The sequence below is a fragment of the Xiphias gladius genome, chromosome 1 (assembly GCF_016859285.1).
Source record: "Xiphias gladius isolate SHS-SW01 ecotype Sanya breed wild chromosome 1, ASM1685928v1, whole genome shotgun sequence".
Lineage (NCBI taxonomy): Eukaryota > Metazoa > Chordata > Actinopteri > Istiophoriformes > Xiphiidae > Xiphias > Xiphias gladius.
This window is the reverse complement of record NC_053400.1, coordinates 17,323,739-17,348,431: the sequence shown is the minus strand read 5'-3', so window position 1 is coordinate 17,348,431 and position 24,693 is coordinate 17,323,739. Positions and strand designations below refer to the sequence as shown.

The 24,693-nt window shown below is 41.2% G+C and overlaps 4 protein-coding genes across 6 annotated transcripts in view; 2 read left to right on the top strand and 2 right to left on the bottom strand.

The window, feature by feature from the left end:
* Positions 1 to 52: 52 nt before the first annotated feature.
* LOC120791576 lies at positions 53 to 3,058 on the bottom strand. 2 transcript variants are annotated; one of them, XM_040130029.1, is made up of 5 exons: positions 2,926 to 3,058; positions 2,063 to 2,139; positions 866 to 1,030; positions 554 to 685; positions 53 to 371 (listed from the first exon to the last, which is right to left on the bottom strand). In XM_040130029.1, exons 2-5 carry the CDS (start codon positions 2,136 to 2,138, stop codon positions 235 to 237), a joined length of 510 nt encoding a protein of 169 aa, XP_039985963.1. In that variant the 5' UTR covers position 2,139; positions 2,926 to 3,058; the 3' UTR covers positions 53 to 234. The 2 variants fall into 2 exon arrangements, with proteins under 2 accessions (XP_039985963.1, XP_039985972.1); XM_040130038.1 differs by having other exon boundaries at positions 2,922 to 2,979.
* On the top strand, positions 3,045 to 6,544 carry emc8 (ER membrane protein complex subunit 8). Its single transcript, XM_040130017.1, has 5 exons — positions 3,045 to 3,615; positions 4,033 to 4,109; positions 4,229 to 4,298; positions 4,971 to 5,065; positions 5,261 to 6,544. The coding sequence occupies exons 1-5, from the start codon at positions 3,403 to 3,405 to the stop codon at positions 5,418 to 5,420; spliced, it is 615 nt and encodes a 204-aa protein (XP_039985951.1). The 5' UTR covers positions 3,045 to 3,402; the 3' UTR covers positions 5,421 to 6,544.
* A 2,299-nt stretch (positions 6,545 to 8,843) lies between these two features.
* Positions 8,844 to 12,165, top strand: gins2 (GINS complex subunit 2). The gene is made up of 5 exons (XM_040131516.1): positions 8,844 to 9,256; positions 9,521 to 9,635; positions 10,702 to 10,801; positions 10,952 to 11,078; positions 11,685 to 12,165. Exons 1-5 carry the CDS (start codon positions 9,167 to 9,169, stop codon positions 11,811 to 11,813), a joined length of 561 nt encoding a protein of 186 aa, XP_039987450.1. The 5' UTR covers positions 8,844 to 9,166; the 3' UTR covers positions 11,814 to 12,165.
* A 657-nt stretch (positions 12,166 to 12,822) lies between these two features.
* gse1 (Gse1 coiled-coil protein) overlaps positions 12,823 to 24,693 on the bottom strand; it is a 173,678-nt gene continuing 161,807 nt past the window's right edge. For both annotated transcript variants that reach the window (XM_040123897.1, XM_040123907.1), the window contains exons 8-17: positions 24,286 to 24,650; positions 23,536 to 23,866; positions 21,076 to 21,719; positions 20,809 to 20,921; positions 20,428 to 20,695; positions 19,172 to 19,285; positions 18,328 to 18,702; positions 17,188 to 17,526; positions 16,288 to 16,391; positions 12,823 to 15,345 (exon numbers count right to left, since the gene is read on the bottom strand). In XM_040123897.1, the coding sequence (XP_039979831.1) occupies positions 15,205 to 15,345; positions 16,288 to 16,391; positions 17,188 to 17,526; positions 18,328 to 18,702; positions 19,172 to 19,285; positions 20,428 to 20,695; positions 20,809 to 20,921; positions 21,076 to 21,719; positions 23,536 to 23,866; positions 24,286 to 24,650 (2,794 nt within the window). In that variant the 3' untranslated portion in view covers positions 12,823 to 15,204. The remainder of the gene's footprint in view (positions 15,346 to 16,287; positions 16,392 to 17,187; positions 17,527 to 18,327; positions 18,703 to 19,171; positions 19,286 to 20,427; positions 20,696 to 20,808; positions 20,922 to 21,075; positions 21,720 to 23,535; positions 23,867 to 24,285; positions 24,651 to 24,693) is intronic.

Here is a 24,693-nt window from a genome sequence, read left to right as displayed (position 1 = left end):
TCTGACGTAAAAGCAGTATTCATGTGGAACTCACAAAGTTAACACAGCTGAATACGTTTTATCAGTTTTTATTCCTTTTTCTATAATACACAATGACCTTAAGAGGAAGTGGTCTTCCAAATGAACAAGCTGAGGTAATGTGGACAATTGATAAATACAGAAATATAGGTATTGTTGTATCTTTGAGTTGGTCTGCCTTTATCTTCAAGTATGTGTTATGGTCCTCTCGGTCCTTTACTTTTTCCACTGCTTGTTTTCGTAGTCCCACTGCGCTGAGAAGCCCTCTACTGGGTTGATCCTCATGTCCAGCATCCTCTGCAGCTCCTTGGCTTTCCACTCGGGGTCAAATGTATGTGGGACTGGTCCATACACTGCAAATAGAAATTAACGTGTCAAGCCATGAGCTTAATTGGACTGCAAGCAAACAATTAGTATAACACTGACAACTGCCTTCTTCAGTTTCTCTGAGCCTTTAGGTTGAAAATACCAGCAGCTGTATGTTAAATCTGGCACGTATTCACATGCCTACAACAGCCATTTTTCCTATGCTTACCGTACTTTCTCTGCCACAGCACAACCAGCCCAGTGAAGCTGAGAAAGAAAAACACCCCTCCAACCACAGACTTCCACTCTGATGATCCCTGGTTCATCTCAGCAAAGCTCTGCTTGAAGCTGATGCGGTACACTGACCATTGGAAACACACAAAGCTAGGTGATTAAAGTTCTAAGAGTGGAAAAATGACAAGTAAGATATTAACAACATATATTACTACAATATTTGCTGGAGATAAAAATCAGTTTGACCAAAAAGTGATCAACATTAGAGCATCTCAGAAAAGCAGAGTGCAGTGTTGTAAAGTCGTACATGCAATCTTCTCCTCATTAGAGAGTGCGGCCCAGGACCCCTTCTCTTTCTCCTTCAGGGACTTCTGCTCTGCACTCAGGCTCTGCACATAGCGGATATCCGGGAGAGGGTTATCCTGCCTGTCAAAGTAGGCAGGGAGAGTGTATTCCTCTACCTTAGCAACACCTGCAGGGGACGACACAGAATGACTCATCAAATTACTTTTGCGAGCACCTAATACCTTCATTCGTGTCTACCTTCCCTAGAAATGCCAGCCTTATCTGAAATTTCATGTGTATTCTAAGACTAAAATGATTTGTTTGACTTTATCTATTACACACTGAAAGAGGAATCACTGCATTGACTACAGTAAGTCACTACAGTCATTTTGCTCCATATCACCTGTAGTGTTCCAGTTTCTGAAATCAGTTGCTTTTTTAGCATAACTCTAAATCTTTAGAAAATCTAGTGAAATAATTGGAAGATGTATTCAAATGATTGGTGTTTTGTTGCCCATGGTGTAACTCAACAAAATTCCTTTACTTTATAAATTACACCAACCTTAAACCACATTAACTAACTAGTTAGTAAATTATGAATATGAGTTTAAATAATTAATTAAGTTTAACTCAGAACACAAAAACATTTGTCTGGATTTGATTGAGTATGTGCTATCCCATGAAATTAGCAGGTGTGGTTGGCTGTGCACGCTTAGCCTGACCTAGTATTTACTATACACAACATTCAGTATGTCACTTAATATTTCCACATATATTAAAGAGGTACATGACATTCCTGAATAGATGTCAGGCGCACACTCATTTATTAACTGTAAAATAAAGTATACCTTCCAATAGTCTATCTGTAGTGCCAGCAAGAGTGCCAGTTCAGCTCCAAGCACTTCTACAGTAGATGAAAATTCTATGTACGTGCCAGGGTACATAGATAAGAGATTAAGTTGTTCCTTTTCACCACCCACACTCACATTCCACAATAGAAATGTGCTGTAGGGAAATAAAAGTAATATTCATATACAGTTAACAGGAACCCTTACTCATTTGGAGCGAAAAACATTTTCACAGAATTCAAAGACCTACTGAGAGTTACTTCATTGGAGGGCTTCACCTTGTGATGTAGCTTCCAGAAAATCTTGTGCTTCTTTTTTAAGCCAGAAATAGAAAATAAAAAGTACCCCATGTCATTTCAGGTGACACTTACCATGTCCTCCGCGTAGGCAGACAGATGTGGAGATGGCACGTTTGCCAACAAGGCTGAGGGCTCTGGTGGCCAGCATTCTGCAGAGAAGGTCATAGGAGAGATATTAATAAACTCACTAAGCCCTTTTAAACACTTTATAACACATCTTCCCTACAATTATTTTTGATCTTACAACAGACAATTTTTAACGTCACCATGAAAAATGACCCCGTTTCAACAGAGGAGCACGTATATAAAGATTTAAGAATTAGCAATTAACTTGTGTGAAGTTGCTACTTTAAGAACTATTCTTTTGTCACAAGTTTGTAGAAATAATTGTTCAACAATTGGCAACCTTTAAACACTCGGAATACTTCATGGCATTATTACAATTTCACGTTAGTTACATGTGTATTGATTTATCGTTGAGACTGAGTGTCAAAACGAAAGGTCTACCGTTACGGCGCAATGCTAACCTACTGTTAGCGTTAGCTGCAAACACAAGGTCATAGCACCCGGAAAAAATAATCACAGGAACGGCAGATTATTTGAGACATTACTGTATAATTAAACATTATCCCACTGATTGAGACTGCATTTATATAAGATCTTATGATATTTTCTGTCTGCGCAACGCATCTACCTTCACGAATCTGATGGTAGAAGCTAACGATAGCTAGCCGGCAAATTAGCCCGACCTAGCTCCGATCCGCGCTGACAAAGTCACTTGTACACAACCGCTTATTTTGGTTAAAACTGCTATTTCACCTTGGGCCATTATTTACACTTTAAATGTGTATAATACCACAGTGTGGGTAAGTACAATAGTTCGTCGTATTTCTATCAGGTTAGAAATATGCTGTTGATTAAAAAATACGACCTACTCCTTCTTCCTTGCTCTGTCCGCTGATGCTCCGAAAGGAAGTGTGATTGCGAATGTGAGCGGAAATACGCAAGTTACGTTTGCACTGAGGTCAAACCAGGGCCAGGCCGGGCGGAAGATGATCTCGTTGTGCGATATTTTCAGTCTGATTTACGGCACCACCGGTGCTACAGAAACGAGTGGAAGGTGGAAGCGAGATTAGCGCCCCTGGCTAGGTTTTGTGACACCGATTAATACATCTAGCATAAAAAAAAGACCGTTGCGATTGTTAAGTTTACATGTAATCGCTAGAAGGCGTAGCGTCGACAACATATTGCGGCATTAAGGCGACTTGCTGGGGAAGATATCTACTTTTCTCACGGTATGATAAGTAGCGTTCGCTAGCGGTAGCAGGCAGTAGTCCCTCCTCAGCGTGTAGCCACTCAAGCTACTTTTGGCAGGTTCTGTCTTCACACTGTCTTACGACTGTCTGATAAACATGCCAATTCAACTGACAAGCCAGGCTTACTGTAAAATGCTTTTGCATGCTGCCAAGTATCCGCACTGCGCCGTGAACGGATTGCTGGTGGCAGAAAAGACGAAAGAGAGAAAGAGAGACAGCCACAGTGACCCCGTCCTGTGTGTGGACTGTGTGCCGCTGTTTCACGGTACTCTGGCTCTGGCGCCAATGCTAGAAGTAGCTTTAACACTGGTAAGTATCCGTCAACTACAATATACACTCAGCTGCAAGCTCACGTAAACTACTGCAGTCTAGTACAGCGCAGCAACGCAAAAGTCCCAGTTTATTGGGGTTAGGCTTAACATTGGAACCACTGGTCAGTATCAAGAAATACACTTCAAAAGCACTAAAAAAACAAAGCTTTCAAAGTGATGATAAAGTTGAATCAACAGCTCTCTAAAGCAGTTTCAACACAAACTTTAGAACCGTTATAAACTCAAAGCAGTTTTCGATTATATTCATTTTACCCATGTGCACCTAATAAACTGCAAACTGAGTTTAGATACAGGTCTGTTTTTTTTTCTCTCCTGTTGAAAATGAATTCTGTCTGACTTCTGTCTGTCTTTCTGTTATTTCACGTTGCCTCCACGACTCCTGTTCGCATCTCAGATCGATACTTGGTGTAGAGAAAATAATTATGTCATTGCTGGATATTATCAAGCCAATGAACGAACAAAGGATTCAAGGTACAGAAAACCAAACTGATGTCAACACCCTGCTGTTTCAACAAAACAACCTGTTTTTAACCATGCCCCAAATTCCCCTGGACTCTGATGGATGCAATTTTTGGTCCTCTCTCTTGCAGACCCAACCAAGTAGCAGAGAAAGTGGCTGCCAGGATTTGTGAGAACTTCAGTGAAGCAGCAATTGTTATGGTAATAGTAAATAATTTAGGCTGGTGTTAATGGACTATACTGATGGGCTTACATGTTTTTGTCCTTTTACCTCAAGTAATATAAATACAATACTGCCGAATTTCTGATTTTTTTTTTTTTTCCAAAGCATGTGTTACATTTGTAGTTTAACAAATCTGTTCATCCCAACTTCCAGGCAGCTACTGGTGTTGATCTCAGTTTAGTATGAAAATCAACTGAGAGAGTCTGGAAACCTGAAATAGGTCATTTGTCACAGCAAGCATGCAGCTCTGATATCTGAGATTTATTATTTAGCTGCCGTGCATTATCGACTCTAAAAATGAACATCGTGTACAAATATTCTGAAAGGGACGATAAGAGTCTGGAATGCTTCTGCATTGATTAGGCTGCTGTTAAACAGCTTCCTCTCAAGTTTTGGATGTTGGCGCTCGTCACTAGCACCTAACCTTCTCCGAACAGTCTCTTGTTAACAAATCGTCTCAAATCGATGGGTTACATGCATAAAGAAAGTTTCAAGTTTCTACAAAATAATATGTTAATAATGTACAGACAAAATTAAAGCAAATCGCTCCCTGGAGGTCGGCAGAAACACAATCTAAAATGCTATAATATGCTTTCATAAATGGTTATATCCCTTCTAATTTTCTATGTTTTTTTTTTTTTTCCCCTCAGGTGGACAGCAGTAGATTAACAATTAGCTGTTTTGAGCCCATTGTGCTTATCTATGATCATCATGAAAACAAGTGGAAAAGCAGAGAAGTAACTTCGTAAGTGTCCCCATGTGTGACAGAGCTATTTCACTGCAAGACTTGTATGGACTACATGCACTCATCACAGTTTCTGGCTCCAAAGCTCCCTATGTTCTCTCATTAACCTACAAGATTTAACAAAAACAGTGTACATGGTGTAGATATGTTTTGGGTGTTAATTGTCGAACTGAACTGTTTTTGTCTTTCTTCCAGTGAATCTTTTGAGGACTGGAACGAAGCACAGAAAATCACATCTGCTCTGTTAGAGGGCAGGTCCTACGAGAACTTGATTGACTTTGACAATCACTTGGATGATCTAAGGAACGACTGGACCAACCCAGTGATCAACAAGTCCGTCCTGGATCTGTGCTAAGACCCTCAGTCAGGAGTACCTTGGACAAAAACACAAATATTGCTGCCATTTCAGCATGCGTGATGCTACTTATTGTGTAGCACAGGAGTACAAAAATGCTGAACAGGTCGTCTTTGTTCCATCAAAAGGCTCCCATACTGATGGGAACTCGTGGAGCACTGATCAGTTTGGCCAAAATCTCTGAAGGGCAAGCACCATATGTGCACTGTTGGTATGTGTCCACCTTTACAAGGTGATACTGAAGTGGTGAAGGCAATTATGTTTTTGAATGCAACTTAAATCCTTTTTTTCCCGCAATGGTTTGTGTTTACTAATAGTTGTGTGCATAAAGTTGAATTCTAGAGTATTTGATCTATTTTTTCCTCTTAAATTTTTTTTTTTTGCGACACAGAGATCAAGTCCTAAATTATTTTAAAAAATTAAGAAGATGATTGTTCTACTGAGATAAGATATAAATATGCTCTTTGTTAAAACATTTTTAGTTTGTTTTAAGCCCTGAAACAAAATTCAAATGTAGAACTGTAGTCTGAAGATATTTGTGGGCAGGTTAATAAAAAAAGAATAAAAAATAAAACTCTAAAAATAAGAATTAACAAAAAATAAGAGAACATACAAAGACAGGAAGTGTTTTGTCTAATTGCATTGTATGTAACATGCCAACTGGAGTCCTCCTGTAGATCCACCATCAATGACAGAGGGATGATTGACATCTCAAAAATTCTTACACTAACATTTCGATGATGCATGTCTCCCCTTATCGTCACTGCTGTGCCTCAGGATGTCATTCTGGATGATATACATGTTGCATATTGGCTTCTGGAAGATTTTCTCAGAAATCTACACTGAACTAGATCACAGGAGTGTGTAAATTTTGCTCTATGTTGGATTACTTTGTTAAGAATTAGGTAATAGTATTTATTTGTACTTAATTGACCACTCTAAATCCAGCTATTTAACAAGTATTGTTAAACATTTGAAATACGTAATGTGAGGATACAGACGTACCTTTGTATTTGAGATTAGAATTAATCATTAAGAGCTAATTACTTAAATAATTGTGAACATCACATTTTTTACAGAAACTTTATGAACTGAATGTAAAATTAAACCAATTTTTGAAATTATCCAAGTCTTTGTCGGATTCATTTTATGTGATTTGGTAAATTATTTAGCTTGATGTATTATACCACTCCCTTGACAGCATTGTTGACAAAAATATGAAAGCAGTCACTTCAAGGCTGCATTTTTTGGGTTTATTTTTGCATGGTTTAAAAACTGCCTAACAATGGTTGTACTAATGGCTTCGCATTTGTATCAGTAGCACATGTATTGAGTTCATATGGCACTGCTACACGCTTTCAACAGGCAGATTGGAGAATAATATGCAAGATAATTTTATATGTCAATTTGCATGAAGGAATTTATAATAAAAATAAATATGTAACTAACATGGTGAAGTAGAAATCCAGAAAAAGAATTATGATAGAGTATTTGATTAACCCAGTGGGAAACTCCATCGCTACTGCAGCCAAATCCTAGTAATTGCACATACGTTAAACTTCATCTCCTCTAAATAAAAACTCCTACTAACCAATCAGATTTAGACACCTCGTAGCCTAAAATTGTTGTAGATGGAGCTCCCTGCCATGTCCTTACCAGGAAGTGATGATTCACAATACATGTTAAAATGACCAGGAAGCATGCTGAGCTTTCTCTCCCTTAAACTTTTGTTTTCTCTTAGCTGGCTTTCTGGAAATTCCTTGTGTGTCATCAATCCATCATATGTAACACCCCCTCTAATCTGTCATAGACTTTGCAGACTTTGAAAAGTTTTGCATGTTTCTTTCTGACTTGGCCCCCTTTTTTTTTTTTTTCTTAGGTGAAAATCCTTCACAGCTATGATCTTATTATCATGTACATTAGGCTTTCTGCATATGCTGACAACAGACTTTTTTGTAGCCAGTTTTGTAGCCTGTAGCCAGTTGTTCTATCATCCAACTGGCACAGAGCATTTTTCAGCCACCGCCTATACTTACTGCTATTAGCCACTTACAGATATGTAATTATTCAATAGCCTTCATAAGAGTATCAGCTGTTTCTATCTAACAAAGGCTATTACAAATCATTGTTTTCATTATTGATTGGTCTACAGACTATTTTCTCAATTAATTGTTTGCTATATAAAAGATCACAGAATAGTGAAAAATGCCAATTACAATTTCCCAGAGCCCGGGGTGATTAAATGTTTTGTCCAACCAAGAGTAAAAACCCAAAGATGCTGAATTTACAAATAAAAAAGAGAAAAGTGGCAAATGCTTACATTTGTGGAGCTAAAACTATCAAGTGTTAACTTTCAAACGATTAAGCTATAAAATTGATTAGCTTCTGAATAATTTCATGTCCGTTGACTAATCGATGAATCTACCAATTGTTTTAGCCGTAAATATCTAACATTTGGATGGATATTCTTGATCTACAACTAAAAAACTTTGTGACTGTATCCTACACATCTGTAAGATTATGTAATTTAATCCACAACCTCAATTGTATTCTCACATACTATGTACTACACTGTACATAGTGGTAAAAAATAAAACTCATCTATCATTAATCAATGAAGTTAATGACAAATAGACTGTTAGCAACTAATTATATAATTTTTTAACCAAATTATATTGTATGGTGTATCAATATGTACATTGATACACCATGTACATTTTTTTTGCTACTTTATAAGTCTATTTCAATACACTTCAGAGGGAAATATTGTACTTTTTGCTCTTGACAGCCACAGTTACTCATTATGTTATCTTTAATGATCGTACACAAAAATATATGATCAGTTTATCAAATGCAATGTTACAAATTAAAACTGCTCAACAGTATATAAAGCTAAAGTAGTTAAAGTTGCCCCCACATTGACCAGCTACAACATGAATGCTGCTCACATTACTGCATCATCTTCTAAAAGGGGCCATTCTGCATACGGAGTACTTTTACTTTTTCCTACTATAAATTCATTTTGCATATAATACTTATGTACTTTTACGAAATTTACATTTTGACCTTTATGTTTTTGTGGAGTAAAGTGTGATATGGGCAACTTCGGTGAAGGATGAATGCTTCTTCCACCACAGTTTAATACATGCCCTCTGCTAAACTAACTGTGTAAAGCTACGTCAAAAATATTCTTGAGCGAATAACATATACTGCACACAATATTAAAACCGATGTCACAAATGCAGAGATGCCGGATAAAACCCTCCCGTAGACATCGCTTTACACTGCCAGCAGCGCCCTCCTCTTCGTCGCTTGGTGACTATTGCCACCTAGCGGCGCTTACATGCAACTGCTGTCACTGTCACATGACCCACTTCTATTTTTTTTTTTCTTTTTTTTTTTTTCCCCCGGACCAGACGACGCAAACGCTCAAGGAGTCGACGGTGTCGTCATGGTCCAAACGGTCCCTTACGCGCCACTAAACAGCCTTCAAACTACAACTTCCCTACAGATCATGGTACGCCAGTGGCGCGGGACTACGCCGAGACACTGAAATAAGCTGTAGGAGCGCCCAGCGCGGCACACGGTGCTTAACGTGCGATATCGCCTTCCGGCCGAGCGCGAGGTTGTCTGCTCCTTGTCCTCCGCGTAGGGTCGTGGCTCGCAGCGCGGGAACATTTTTTTTTTTTTTTTTTTGCAGCGTGAACGCCGGGGTGAAGTTCCAGGGGACGGAATAACAGTAAGATATGGATCCCTCGGAGGTCGAGTTCCTCGCCGAGAAAGAGACGGTGACGATAATACCAAATTTTAGTCTAGACAAGATCTACTTAATCGAGGTGAGTAAATCGGTTGTGTTTGTCAAGACGTTGGCATTAGACCTTAGCATACGCTAAACCTTTTACCGCCTGACCGACGGATTGTCATAAAATGGGAGTTAAGGGTTTTTTCCATTTCTACGTTAGTGCACACTGTAGTAGAGTTGGTTGTAACCTTAGTACATTAAGCCGTATCACCACATGCCATCTGCAAGTAACGCTGTGGTTCAACGCTAACGCCAAAATCTGTGTTGTTTGTTTTTGTTTTTGTTTTTTTGTCCTCAGGGCGACCTGGGTCCCTTCAACCCCGCACTGCCAGTCGACGTTCCCGTGTGGCTGGCTCTTAACTTGAAACAGAGACAGAAATGTAGAATCGTTCCCCCGGAGTGGATGGATGTCGGTAAGAGTCAAAAACTCCATTGGCTCACAGAGTTGAATACCTTCAAGGCTAGAGGATACCAGCTAATTACAATTCAGAATCAGTAACCCCGTTCAACACTCGATTTTCTCTTCAAACATTTAAAACTTCTTAAAACTTTATTCATTTATTGTTTTGTTTTATGCTGAGCCTGACAGGATCATGTATGTATGTTGTGTATCAGCTTCCATTTGCGTTTGTTTGAGTTATTCTTTACCACTCAACAAGAGTCTCTCTCCACAACTTTTAAATCCATAGACACAGAATCAGCTGTCCAAAAGTAAAGCCGTAAATGCATTAAAAATGGTATCGACGGGGACTATTTTTCCATGTTTGCATTTGACGTTATGATTTGTGGTTATAATTGGATTAGAGATTACTATATTCATTCAGAATCAGACGTAGGCAAGTCAATACGTTTATTTCCCTTTAGTCCCTTTAGTGGATATACAGATCAATAACAATAATCCTATTTATATTATTTCACCTAAACAGTGTATTACTCACCACCACCCTTCAGATGTTTTTGAGTTGTTGGATTCCTGAATGCGAAGCTGGTAGCTCTATAAGCTTAAAGGATAGAGGTGGTGTTATTGTTGTTATTATTATGTATTTCTTACTATAAATAAATCCTGTGAGAACACAAAAACCGACCAGGAAGTAGTCCAACAGTTGGTTTTTAGTAGTTTTTGGAGAACAATAGAACTCTCTGCGCAGAGGAATAAGTTATATCAGGCTTTGGCTGCACAGAAAATACTTGTTAGTAGGGTGCGTCTGTGGGTGATTTGATTATTTCATGAGATTTGTTGACAGCAAGAAAAATATAGAATATTTCCCAACTTATCCTTTAAAGCTTTCAGATTGCCTTTCCTATTTAACCTTTCCTTGACAAGTCAAAAGCCAGCAATGCAGAGAGAGAGAGCCTGAAAATCTTAAGCACTACATTTTTTTTATTGACATATATTCAGATTTCCTCCATCTGGCAATTCGGTTCATTAAATTACTGTTTTGGACCTGCTGGCGGTTTATTCTATGCTCCCATGTGCAGAGAAACTGGAGGAGATGCGAGAGCTTGAGAGGAAAGAGAATACCTTTACACCTATTCCCAGCCCTTACTACATGGAGCTGACCAAACTGCTACTGAACCAGTGAGTCTCATAAACTTAATTAATCCTTACTGATTTATTATGCTCATGGTGTGGAAAGTAATTAAACCGTTGAAACCCTGAAAATTCTCCCTTATCATCTGTGTATGTGGCACTCTACCTTACGCGATGGTTTTTGTGTTTTTTTTGTAGCGCATCCGACAATATTCCTAAAGCAGATGAGATCCGCACACTGGTCAAAGACATCTGGGACACGCGTATTGCCAAGCTCCGCCTGTCCGCCGACAGATTCATCACCTCGCAGGAGGCTCATGCCAAGGTAAAACTCATATCTGAGAATCATGCACTCTACCGTTCACTTAAAAAAACTACAATATCCTATTAACATTATTAGTTAATAGGATATTGTAGAGCCCAAAAGATAGTCTAAGATAGAAGATAATTGATTAGTTGATCAACAGAAAATTTTTCAGCAACCTATATAATTGATTGATCAAGCAAACATGACGAGAATTCAGTAGTTCTAGATTCTCAAATGTGGATATTTGCTGGTTTTCTTACTCCGCTGTGATAGTAAACTGAATATTGTAAACTGAATAAGTGAAGTGAATATTTGGACTGTAGGTTGAAAAAACAAACACGTAAAGAAGTTAAGCTGGGCCCTGGGAATGGGTTAGGTTAAATTGAGCCTCTGAGGGCCTTGATTGCTTCTTAATCATCAGGATTAACAGTCATGGTCCCCGTGTCTTGCCCAATATTTGGGATTATCCTTTTATCCTCTCATTTTGTAGCCTTACTTTTTTCCTGTTTCACTGTAATATTAAGGTCCAGTAGATATGAGCACAAGCATTCACTGCAGTCATTAGAGAATGAGTGTAATATTTAATTGTGTCTCCTGCCTCACTCTGCTTCCTTCCCTCTATAGCTGGACAACTTGACTCTGATGGAGATCAACACCATTCGAGTGTTTCTTCTCGACTCTCTTAACTGCATGTACAAACTACGTTCCAATCTGCAGCCTGGTTCCAGTAAAGGGCAGTTTATGGACTATTGATCCACTAGATCAAGGCCTACAGAACAGGTTTGGATCTTGTCCCAAGATTTGGGAAGGCAGGGCCTTGGACTGAGGTGTGTACTTACTGAACAAGTTCTTCATTACCAAAAAGACTTTTTTCTGAAACTGAAGAAAGCAGAGGAGTTTTACTCAGCCTTTTTAAGCGATTATACTTCTCTTGGGGGAGGCGTGTAAATCCGTGCATATTTACAAGCATATAAGCTTTATATGTGTCTGCTATTTTGCAATATGTGCGTATTTAATTTAATTTTGGATGCTCATTCAGTTGTTCAAGAAAGCCATCATGCATTTTGTATGTTTCAATATGTGACAATAAATGTATTGGTCTGTATGTCTAGGGTATATAAGTATACCCCCCCATTTTTCCCTACAGTTTTTGATTTTGAATCATTGTCTATTTGTCGTCATTATGCTTGAGTAATATTTCTAAATTTTTAAAGTTTAGCATACAGGGCAATTTAAACTCACAGCGACATGCTAAACATAAAATAAAGTGTTACAAAGTTAGTAATAAATAACCCAACCTGTTGTTTTTTTTCCCTTTAATTATTTTCCTGCACGTTAGTTTAAGTCCTTGTGGGGAAATTTGCCCCGTCCTAAATATTTAGGAACAGCGAGGAGCCATAGTGCAACATCCCAGGACCAACTCTAGTTCTGAGGTCAGTGCGTAAGTGGAGGGCAACAGAAGAACTATTGCTAAAGCCTTAAATGCATGTCTTTTGAAGTGGATGGGAATCCACATAAATACAGTTCTAACCAAGGCTTGCTGCATTTTAATTTAAAATCAGTGACAAAGTATTGGTTTGGGTTATGATGTTTAAGTGCTAAGTCAATAGATTTATATAGAATCATTGCCAGGAAAGGTCCAGGAAATTTTTTTTTTTTTTTTAATTCATACAGTACATGTATGATTTTAGTTTTCTACCCTCCAGTGAAATTATCCATCTATTGTACCAGTACCCACAAACAGACAAAGGTTGGTATTTAACATTTTTGAAATATTTTATTTTCTTTTTTGTCTGAAATCACAGCCATATATTCATAAATACCTAATTACTACATTCAACAAAGAATATATTACATTACAATGAATTCAAACAAGTACATTTTAAAAACAGGATTTCACAGCATCTAGACATCCTCCACTGAGTAATGGGGCTATTGCATGGGCGTGCGTGGGTTGGAGATAAAAGGGATGCTGGGTAAGGGGAGCTTACTGTACTACACCCTCCTCCCCAACTCATTGGCAGCTTCCCTCAGCATGCATGCTCCCTCATTATCTGATAGGCTGTACTCTTGGCTCTTTTCTGCTCTGTAAAAATGACAGACTACACCATATCTCTCTGATCCTCTGAACTTGGTCAGGCCTCATTTATAAAAATATCTAATGATTAAATAGTTTCTTGAGGATGATTTTAGATAAAGGAATTATGTGCCCATTCTTGACTTGCACACATTTGAAAGGGGTGAGACATACATTAGACACTTCAATGTAAATGTAAAGTCCCTCATCACTGATGTTATGTGTAGATGCACATGCTCCCAAATTCTTGAGGCACTTGTAAATCATACTGTATGCATGGGGTAGTTGTGCTTCAGTCTTTTTTTAATAAATTAACTTTCTGCACATTTTTAGGTACAGGTATGAGGCCAGGTAGAGCAAACCTTTCTGATTTTATAGGTACTAGGAAATGCCCAGTTTGAATTATTTGTGTGTGTGTGTGTATGTGTGAGAGAGTGAGTGTGTGTGAGAGAGATTTCTAGTTTACGTATAACATGTTGGCAACTTTGGAGAGCGAGGATCCTAAAAATGGGGAAATGCAGGAAGGAGATGAGTGGGGTCAAAGGTATTCAGTGGAAGATGGCCGTTCTGGTTTGAATGTTTGGCTCCCTAACTGCAACTCGATTTAAAACTAAGAACCCAAAATTCTACTATTTGTTTTTTCAGTTTGGCACTGTGTCCTCTCGACTGCTGTCTAGGGCATGATCTTGTAAGGTGGAACATTATGCAACCCATCATACTGTTTGAGTCCAATGCTATATAATGTCATACAAAGTGAGGTGAAGGTCCAATGGTAGGATAAAGCATCAAGAACCAGCTTCATCAGCTGGCTGCTCAAGAGACTCTTCATGTCTTTACAAAATACTAGTCAAGTGACCCCACGTAAGAGGAAAACAAAAAAAAAATTATGTCGTCACTGGATCTCAACTGGTTTCTGTATGAGAATATCACAAGCTAACTGGTCATGCCGGCAGCAGTGAAGCTGACTGGAGGAGCTGTTGAAATGGGCATTAAAACAGACAGACAAATGTTGCTGTGAAGGAAGGGTATGAGAGGGCAGGAGCCATGTCTCAGGACCTCTGAGTAAGCTTTGCTGAGCCCAGAGGCCAGATGAGGTGGCTGAGGCTGGGTCTCAGCTGCGCAGTGCCAGGAGAGAGTAAGAGGAGGAGTGTATCCCGTTTTCTCTCACTGTTAAATGTCTCAAAATGAGCTGTTCTGGCCAGCAGCAGTACAAACACTAAAAGCAAGGCTTTCTTTTCCAACCCAAAAAGCATAAACATATAAAAAATGGCAGGCTTTTTCTTTTAAAAGAACAATGATTAAAGTAATAAAAACATACAAAATTCTTTTAAGTCTTCATATTATATACAATACAAGGCTGAAGCACCTTTTAAAATTCTTATTCTCAAATTTTCTATTTCGAAATAAAACATTTCCTTAATTCTTTCCAAAAAAATGTGCATTTTCTAAGTTCTTCCCTAATGTTAACAGTTCTTTGTTGTAACACAGTACCACCAGGTAGTTCTTCAGCTTTTATTCTTAAGTGCATTTCCAGTTCAAAAGCTCATGTGGCCACTGATAAAATCTGTCCCGACTAGCCAGAAGCCTTGGTTTGGAGATTTGGAGCATTCAAGTCTCTTGATGGCACCCCTCCTAGGGTAGCTGCTCCCTCATTGGCAGGATTGTCTGTGTATATGTTGCGGTGATGGATGCAGGGACTGAACAATAGAGCAGCAGGGACTGAAGAATGTGCGAAAAGCAGGAGCGTGTGTGTGTTTGTGTTGATCTTCAGGTACTCCTGCCCTATACTCACACTGATCTTGGGGTTGGCTACATTGGCACACGTTAGTGGCTTGTGGCGCAGTCCCTGGCTGGTCGCAATCCAAAGACTGCTTGTCCTTCACTGAATGGTCCTGTCTCCCGTGCGTTCATCTATCCATTCACTCCATTCATTCATTCATCTTATCTAGCCAGCCATATTCTCCTCTGTGGAGCCATGTGGACCAGGCCATGAAAAATAAACTCTGGGTGTCAGTCTGAAAAGGGAGGTGGCTGGGGCCTGGGGGCCATCAGGTTGGCGTGTTGCTGTCACCTGGGAGGATATCCCTTGTAATGGCCGCCTCTTGGCCAGTGTGTCTGTGGCAGCGTCAAACACTTCCTGAAGTGCTCCAGCTCTGCTTGTAACTTCTCCCTTTCCACTGCCAGCTTCTGTCTCTGGGACATTAGCTCCTACACAACCACAGTAGCAGAGGGAAGAGGAAATATAATTACTTTTTATACAAACAAAAAAAACAATGAGGATGTGATTTCAGTTATGACATAATAAATACCATGAAGAGGCAAACATAAAGGAGAAACCCCAATGTAAGAATAACAAAGAAGAGCATGACTCTTTGTATTCCTTTCAGTCATGTCCTAAACTTTGAGATATCTTATTATTTTTCAAGGGGGAAAACTTCTTCTAGCTCTGGGATTATACAGGGGGCAATGATTTCATGCTATTTCATACGTCCCATTAAGGTGGGGTACTGTTAAGATCTGGTGACTTGGGAGGCTAAGGATATAACTTTGTCCTAGCACTTTATCCTGATGTTCATTAAACCATTACTGAATTTAATTAGCAGTTTATATCAGAAAATTATCATCTCTGATTATGAAAGTATCTCAGGGAAAGTTTTTGGATTTCAGGGTTCACTTACTCCTGTAGGAAGCCACGTGCTGAATTTCTTTTACAACCATGCAGAGCACCGACTTACAAAAGTACATGTGTTGTCATGATTTTCCAGACTTCCTCTGTTTTTCAGTTTTTCATCAGCAACCTTGCAATTCATGCACCGAAAATTTGGCATCTTTGAACTGAGCTAGTTCCCTCATTTAAAACGATATTCAAATTATTGAAAAGCCAGTGCAGCTGCCTGTTACTTCAGTTGGTACTAAGGTAGTTTTTAAGCTATTTTGTTCACCCTGTGCACGTAGTGTATTTATTATGAAGGACAGTAAAAGAAGTGTGTTTGGAGATGAAAGGGAAATGTGCAGACACTGCTGAAATGATGTATGGCCACCTAGTGACTGTTCCCTAGTTTAAAAGAGACCAAAGTACCCGTCAAAACTCATGAGGTCATAGACTCACTTGCAGCTGTGTGTGTGTGTGTGTGCGTGTGCGTGTCTTACCCCCATGCTATGAGACAGCTGCTCAGCAGTCAGACTGAGGTTGTAGTTCTGAGCTTCTAGTCTGCGACACTGGCTCTGCAACACTTGTCGCTCCAAACTTTGCTCTAGAGTACAACACCAAATCAGAGAACATAGGGAAGATGAAAAAAAACCAAAAACAAGACAGGGTTGGGATTAGAGAAAAATGTAAGCACGAGGGCATCGAACATTGACCTCTAAGCAAAAGACCACGTGCCATCTAAACAGCAGATGTTACACGGCTAATCTACCTCAAGCAACTACAGAAACACATCTTCCTGTTTGAAGCTCTTATAACACACCAGTGACATGGTGGGACAGAAAGGTGGGACTGAACAGATGTAATTTTAACTGAATTTATGGTACAAAGCCTGATTAAAAATTTCTTTGCATGTATCCGAATTGTATCTAGGAAGGATGAATACCACCCTCTAGTGACAAGAGAATGCTACACCACTTAAAAGTCTTCAGCCTTTTTTAGTATTGACATTGTTAATTGTATTTTATCAGTTTTATGAATTTCATAATTTTTTGTTTTTAGTCTCCAGTTATTTTTACTGTTTATATTTGTAGTGTCTTATCAGCTTGTCAGTCACCTATAAAGCTCTTATTGAACTAAACCGGATGAAAGGTGCTATAAAAAATACGGTCAATTGATTGCTTGAAGCACAAAACTATGCGACTGTACACCATCAGAATTAATACATATTATCTCAAATACATTTTTTTTAAGGAATAAAGATAAACACTAATTTATGAAACTATACAATGAAATGTGATCGGCTTTTATGGAGGTAAAGGTTATGCAACTTGTATACAGAAGATCTGCGATTTTGTTAGCAGCAGCAGTATAATCACTGCATGTTCAGTGAGGTTGCTTACCTTCAACATATTCCTGATAAGCTTCAAATATAGATTCAATCCCCTGCCACTTAGTACTAGGACCCTCCTCTTCTTCCTCATCCTCTTCTTCCTCAGAGTCCTCTGGACCAGAAAGGTCTTCTCTTGTCCCCGAGGCCTCCCGGTGTAGCGGGACTGAGAAGTGCTGTCCATTGGGCTGAGGGTGCGAGTGTGTGAGCGGATGGGGAAACGAATGTGCATTCAAGTGTGACTGTGAATGGGGCTGCGGTGGTCGGCCAGGGTTGCTCTGAAGCTCTGGAATGTTGTAGTGAACAGAGGACTCCTGGAGGTGGGACGACTCCGACATCCCTGTGACTCCACCTGAAGGACAAGATGGGAGAGAAGAAAGGACTGTTATTTTTCAACCATTTTTATTAATTTAATACTCATGACACAGTGCACATTAATAAACATTGCTGTAAATGCACCAGAATGAACTAAAAGGTCCCTGTAGTCCCTGTTTTATTTAACTGTGAATGCAGTATATTTGGGTTTTGGACTGTTGGTAAGGCAAAACAAGTAATCTGGAGGCTTGTCATGGTCATTTTCCACTGTTTCTGGACATTTTATGTACAAAAACAATTCATTGCAAAGATAATAAAATGATTGATAAATAATGAAAATAATTTTTACTTGTAGCATTCATTCATAATAATTCATAAGTTTAATGCTACCCAATGGTTGCATATGCTACCTAAATAGTGAAATGTCAGTCAAGCAACAATGTGTTTAGTTTGTTAGGACTTGTTGGAGAAATAAATACACCACGTTCTCAAAAGTATATATCACTTTTTCTCTATTTGGTCATATTTTATGGACAAAAAAATAATAGATAATTGTTAGTTTCAGCAGTAAATTTTAATACTATCATCAACCGTAAAAAAAATTCTACTTTTGTTTTGCCTGTTTCTAAAAATCAGAAAGAAATCAGAGTGCAAATTCTGCTCTTTATGACCTCAGTGTTGTGCTTCAAAACACTACAGCAGGACTAAACCTGGCAGACCTGTAGGTTGTACCTCAGTATTATTGCTGAAAGGCTGTCTGCATAGCCACTATGTCGTTCTGCTGGGCATTAGTCACCTTTGCAAAGACATTTCTTTGACTTTGGCTTGTGCAGCTTACCTTTGTGTTTCTGCAGAGCCTTCTGAGTGGACTGCAGCACAGACTCATGGAACTGCTGGGCGAATTCCTCTGGGGTGAAGCTGTCCCAGGGTTTGGTGCGTCCGTTGACGCTGTGAAGGCCCTCTTTAGCCTGAAGGGGGAGTGGGGGCCGCAAGCTGTTCAGCAGACTGGAGCTCCTCTTAGAGATCGGTCCTTCACCGGGCCCCCGGGCCTTGTCTGGGTAGACAGCTGGAGAGGGGGGTTCCTTTGGTCTTAATGTGTCCCCAAGGGGTTTTGGATGCCCATTGGGGGACGGTGGGCAATGTGAGGAGGGGCTATGTGGTCTGACAATGTGGTGGTCCTCTGATTCAGAGGGAGGCTGGGCAGATGCAGAATCTGCAATCATTTGAACATGCATTAGTCATGATGAGGTCAAGTTCCACATTTCTACAGATGGAACGTTGCAATTAGAAACTGTAGGTACTTTAGATGCATCTCCCATCAAAATACATTATACAAATGAATAAACATCTCTCTAACCCGTTACGTCAGGGATGGGAAAGTGTGTATGTTTATGTTCATTACCTCCGCCAAGGAGGTTATGTAATCACCCGTGTCTGTCTGTTGGTTTGTTTGTTTATTTGTCAGCCAGATTACACTTAAAGTACTGAACCGATTTGCACCGAACTTGTTGGAGGGATGGGGTATGGGCCAGGGAAGAACCCATTAAATCTTGGGGCAGATCCGGATCATTTACTATGAATTTTAATTATTTCCTCTGAAGTCTGGTGTATGTTTTTTGACATTGGCCTTGGCGGAGGTCTGCTCTCTCCTGAGTGTACTTTCTAGTCCGTATGTGTCTCACCAGAGATTTGTGCTGAAGGGCTCTTACACAGCGGATGAGGGGCATGTCTGATGGTATCCAAGGTTACGCTCTTTTCTTTAATGGCCTGAAGCAACTCCACCACTCTCTCATTATCTAGGAGACAGAGAAAAAACACAACATGTAACCTTTTTAACATTAGCCCTGTCTTTTTGTATCTTATTCACAATTTCATAAGCATTTATTTTCCCTAGTTTGTGTGTGTGTGTGTGTGTGTGTGTGTGTGTGTGTGTGTGTAAGGTTGAGTTTAGCTTGTCAGCGTGGGAGGCTGTGCGCTGCCATCTGTAGGCAGCAAACAGTAAATCAAGAGGATTAGATTTGGATAACTGTAAGCCCACTGCTGCCACTCCAAATTATTCATAAGTATGTGTGTGTGTGTGTGTGTATTTAACTGCAAGTCTCTACAAAAAGAACCTTGATACAAGTCCACCTTTGTAACTAAGGCAATGTAAAATATTACATCATCCATACGATGTTCAATATATGCTGCACGGTGAGAACCCTTTATAGTTTCTTTCAAGACTTGAGTCAACATGTTAATGAGAATGTAGTGCATGTCATGCAGGCAGAGCTCAGCTGAAGTGAAGCATCAGCAAGCTGTAGAGCCGACTGAGGATGACTACTGCTTTCTGAAAGCTAAATGAATGTGCAATCAGTCTCCTCTTTTCTCTGCTGAAATGAAATGTCAAAAAGAATAGAAATGATATGAGTAATGATATGAGCATGTTTCTATGACATGTAAAGGCCAGTAAGTCCCCTCTGTGATGTAGTGGTTTCTAACTACATTGCTGAAGCACTGCTCTGCTTTGCTATTCCTTGAAACAAAGTATTTGTATTTAAAAGAACTTATCAATATTACTAAAAACTATTTCCTTCACTTAATTATGATATTTTACAACTACAGTCAATGGTGTTAGCTTCCCGGGCAAACCAAATATTTATTCAAACAATAAGGAAACCGTGGTTTATTTAATTAAGAATAGCTAAGAGGCAATGTTACGCACAGTTAATTCTTACACTAATTAATGTAGTTCTTGAAACATAATTAAACAAAACGGTTAATGGTAAGGAACACTTAAGATCCATATTTAGAGTAACTGTTAGACAGAATAACCCATATATATTTACCAGGGGTTTTGAGAGCAGCTTCAAACATGACTGAGTAAATTCAAAATGTGGGATGGAGGACCTGCTCCATAGACTGAGCTTACCCTGTGCATTACTGTAAATTCCCTTACCTCTTCTCTGCTGCACAGTGACATGGGACAGTCTGAACATGGTGAGGAACCGCTTCTTATTCTCCAGCTCTGGTGCTCGGTCCATCTCCTCAGGGGTGAAGCGTGTGCTGAGTTGAGGAGGAGGAGGAGGAGTGCGTTTCGATTGCAAGGCAGGTGGTGAGGGGCTGCGCTCCCTGAGCATCCTCCTCCTCTTCCTTCTCTTCTGCTGGACCAGCTCATCCCGCCGTCCCACTGTGGTCAGGCCAAACACTCCCAGAAAGTCCAATTTCTGTGCGGAGAGGCAAAAAATAAATCATATTACGGCAGTGTTTTATCATGAGTCCCTGTTTGTGCTTCCATCATGGAAAGCACAGAAAACATATGTCTTGGCAGGTGTTTTACCTCTGTGGAGTCATCCAGTTTGAGTGGGGGTTGCTCTGCTACTCTCCTGAGATGGGCTCTCACCTCCTCCTCATCACTCTCATCGTATGAGTCATCCAGCTCATAGTAGTAACCTGCAGCAAACAAACACAGGGGTTACTACGGATACCCCACTTTTAAATTCTCTAAAAACATTGACTTGTTACATAAAACAAGATATGGTCTGTGATTTTCCAAGCATGTGAGAGTGCAGGTTGTCAGGTGTAACAGTATGCCTGTGGTGAGTACCTTTCTCCCTGGCCTCCCTTCTCCTCTTCTCCTCCAGGTCCAGCTTGCTGACAGGCCTTCGGTGCTGCTGAAGGTACTCATCATAGATCAGCATTGTGTCCAGGCCCATCCCCAGTGTAGCTACCTGTCCCATCCCTGGCCCAGCAATCATTCCTAGCCCTTGTCCATGTCTACTGTGCCCTGGGTGTCCCTGCAGGCTCTTTAGTCCAGCATTGCTTTTCACAGCTCCCTCCAGTTCATACTGGCTGGAAAGGGACAGTGATGACCTCTGCTGGCTGAAGAAGGACTGGGTGGATTTCTCCAGATCAGCGAGAAATGTGCTGGGCTCTGTCAGGACTGGAGGACCTCTCAGTGGGGGATACTTTTCCATTGCTCCAACATCTCTCCTTCGGGCGCTATCCTCATATTTGGAGGGCCCTGGGGGCAGCCGACTGAGCTCATAGTGTCCCATCCCTGAGGGCTCGTGGTTACGTCGGGACTCTGACGCTGTTTCTATAAGAGATGCAGGGTTCCACAGGGTGGTGGGAGGTGGAGGGTGGTGTTCGCGCGGTGGCTGTGGAGGTTTGGGGGAGATGAGGGGTGGAGGGGCGCCTAAGTGAGGGTGGAGGTCCCGGCTTCCTGGTTCATGGTGATTTGTTATGGATCTGTAGAGATACAATGGAAAAGGGATCGTGCATACCCGTTAGACATACAGTCCAATGCACATATCTCTTCCAGAACAGAGAAATAGTGTTTCCCAATCACACACGCTCTGCAGAGATACAAAACTCATACGCCTTGCCTATTTCCTGTCATCCCTGTCAGTATGTATGTGGGTTTGTGCGTCTGTGCAAAGCAGTGTTATCAAACCTAGACAGAGTAGCCCAGAGCGCAGTAAGGATGTGGCCAAGGCACACACTGTCCTCCAGATATACAGGCCTGTTTTTGTGATCCGTTAGGCCCTTGAGGTGTGGCATGCATGCACACATACAGAGGCAGAAAGCAAATTCAGAGAGCAGTCTACTAAGGAAGAGGCCAGGAGAAATGTTTCCCTGACAGACAGGCAGGCAGAGAGGAAAAGGACTGACATAGGAAGGGCAAGGAGAATGTAGGATTGTTTGAAAGGGAATCACACATAAAAGATATAAAGAGAAAAAAAAGAGGAATATATGTAAACGGAGAACAAAGGAGAAAAGGAAGACTCGAAAAGGAATGGTGATGGAAAAGAAAAGGCAAAAAGTGAGGAAGAAAGAAAAGCAGATGGCTGATGGATACTGTCTCGAGCATCTTTCCAAATTAAACCTGGCAGGAGTGCACGCTGCATGACCAGTCAAATTATCTATGCCTCCTGTTTGTGTTTGCATTTCTCTGTGTGTGTGTGAGTGAGTAAATGTGTGTGTTATCCACAATCTGCAGCCTGTGAGCTGTGATTCTGCGATTATACCGTAGGGTTACTGATAGCAGACGTGTGTGTGTGTCTGTGCATAGGTGCGTGCGTGTGTGTGTGTGTGCATAGGTGCGTGCGTGTGGGAATACGTGCATGTGTGTGTGTGTGTGAATACGTGCGCGCGTGTGTGAATACGTGCGCGCGTGTGTGTGTGTGAATACGTGCGTGTGTGTGTGGATACGTGTGTGTGTGAATACGTGTGTGTGTGTGTGTGTGGATACGTGTGTGTGTGTGTGTGTGTGGATACGTGTGTGTGTGTGTGAATACGTGTGTGTGTGTGTGAATATGTGCGTGCGTGAATATGTGCGTGCGTGTGTGAATATGTGCGCGCGTGTGTGTGTGTGAATACGTGCGTGTGTGTGAATACGTGTGTGTGTGAATACGTGCGTGTGTGTGAATACGTGTGTGTGTGTGTGTGTGGATACGTGCGTATGTGTGTCTCCTGTCCTACCACTTCAGCGTTAACCACAACCTCACTTCTGAATCAAACACAACAACACAAACATCGGCACAGTAACAAAGGAAGGTAAGTAGGGGGCTTACGCTGTGCAAGGTTGAGAGGATTAGCCGAGAATTAGCCTTTGTGTATCTTAGCCATCCCGTTTGCTGCCTGTTTGAAACCCCTACCCACTTCTCATGGAACAGCAGTCATCAGGACCCTACATCAACACCTAAACATAGCTGCCTGTTTTCCCACATGTCAGGCCTGGAAGGTAGCACCAGACAGAAATAGAGTAGACTTGATGCTCCTGACAGGGTTTATTCTTTCAAGCCGTGCCTGAAAACAAACTCCTAAAGCCTGCCAGCTTCTGAGGCTTCAAAACACAGGCACAACTGTCCCTATCAGGCTAGCAGAGACACAGCCAAACACCCCCAAACTAATGTGTGCACTGAAATCATGCATTCACACGTTATGTGGAAATAAATACTTCCAATGGCATGTGGTTAAAAAAAATCTAAGTAGATTTGAAATACCTGCACATTTCTGTCTGTCTGGACGGATTACAAGTTTAGCTTTGCGAGTGCTGTCTCACCTGTGTGAGTCTGTCCTGTGATCTGCTGCGTCAGCTGGCCTGCCCAAGTCCAAGTGCTGCTCCAGAACCTGCTGACGGAATTCAGACACCTGGTACTGACGATCCTCTTTCTCCTGCCGCAGCTTGCGTTGCCGCGCCAACCACCTCTCCTCCTCATTGGGCCTCTGAGCTATCATTGAGGCTGGGAGCCCCGCCCCCACAGCGCCGGGCCCCATGTAGAGACCGTGGCCTGAGATTAAACCAGGTACGGGATGATGTGATTGAACCATTGAAGTGTGTAGTCCTGGCGGGACCGGTTTGGGAGCTGGAAGGGTGGGCTCTTTGGTTTTATCTGAAGAGAGAGAAAGTTCAGTGTAAAAATTTTGGTATCAGGGCTGCAACTAATTGCTATTTTCATTTGGCAATTATTGCCCTTAATCGTTTGGTGTATAAAATGGTAGAAAATAGTGAAAAATGTCCGTCACAAGTGTGGAAACTAGCATCACGTGATGTCTAAAGAAGTGCTTGTTTTGTCTGACCAACAGTCCAAAACCCAAAAATATTGTATTTACTATCATAAGAGAGAAAACCAGCAAATTTCCACATTTGAGATACTGGAACCATTGACTTTTTAAGCAAATAGGTTAAAATGTGCTTAAATTAACCAACTAATTGTTTCGGCTGTAGTTGCCACCAGGTGTTTACAGGGACAAGTGTTTGCAAGCAGTATGAATAGCTTATAGAGGCTAGGGGCGAGGCACGGACACATACCAGCCCGATTAGGGGTGAGTCTCTCAGGCTTGGTTCGGTCCTCCTGCCCCCTTATGGCATGGAGCTCAGCCAGATAGTGGCTCTCCATGGCCTTGGATGCCTGCAGCTCCTTCTCCCGCAGTGCTCTCTCCTTCTGCCTCTCCAGCTCCTTCTCTCTCTCTCTCTCCTTCTCGCGCTCCCTTTCGCGCTCCCTCTCGCGCTCGCGCTCCCTCTCCCTCTCGAGCTCCTTCTCCCGCTCTCGCTCTCTCTCCCGCTCCCTCTCCCGCTCCTTCTCTCTCTCCGCCTCGCGCTCCCTCTCTTTTTCGCGCTCGCGCTCTCGCTCGCGCTCCCTCTCTCTCTGCCGCAGCTCATCCTCCAGCTGAAGCCTAAAGATCGCAGTGGACAGGGGGGGGGGGGGGGCAGCAGATA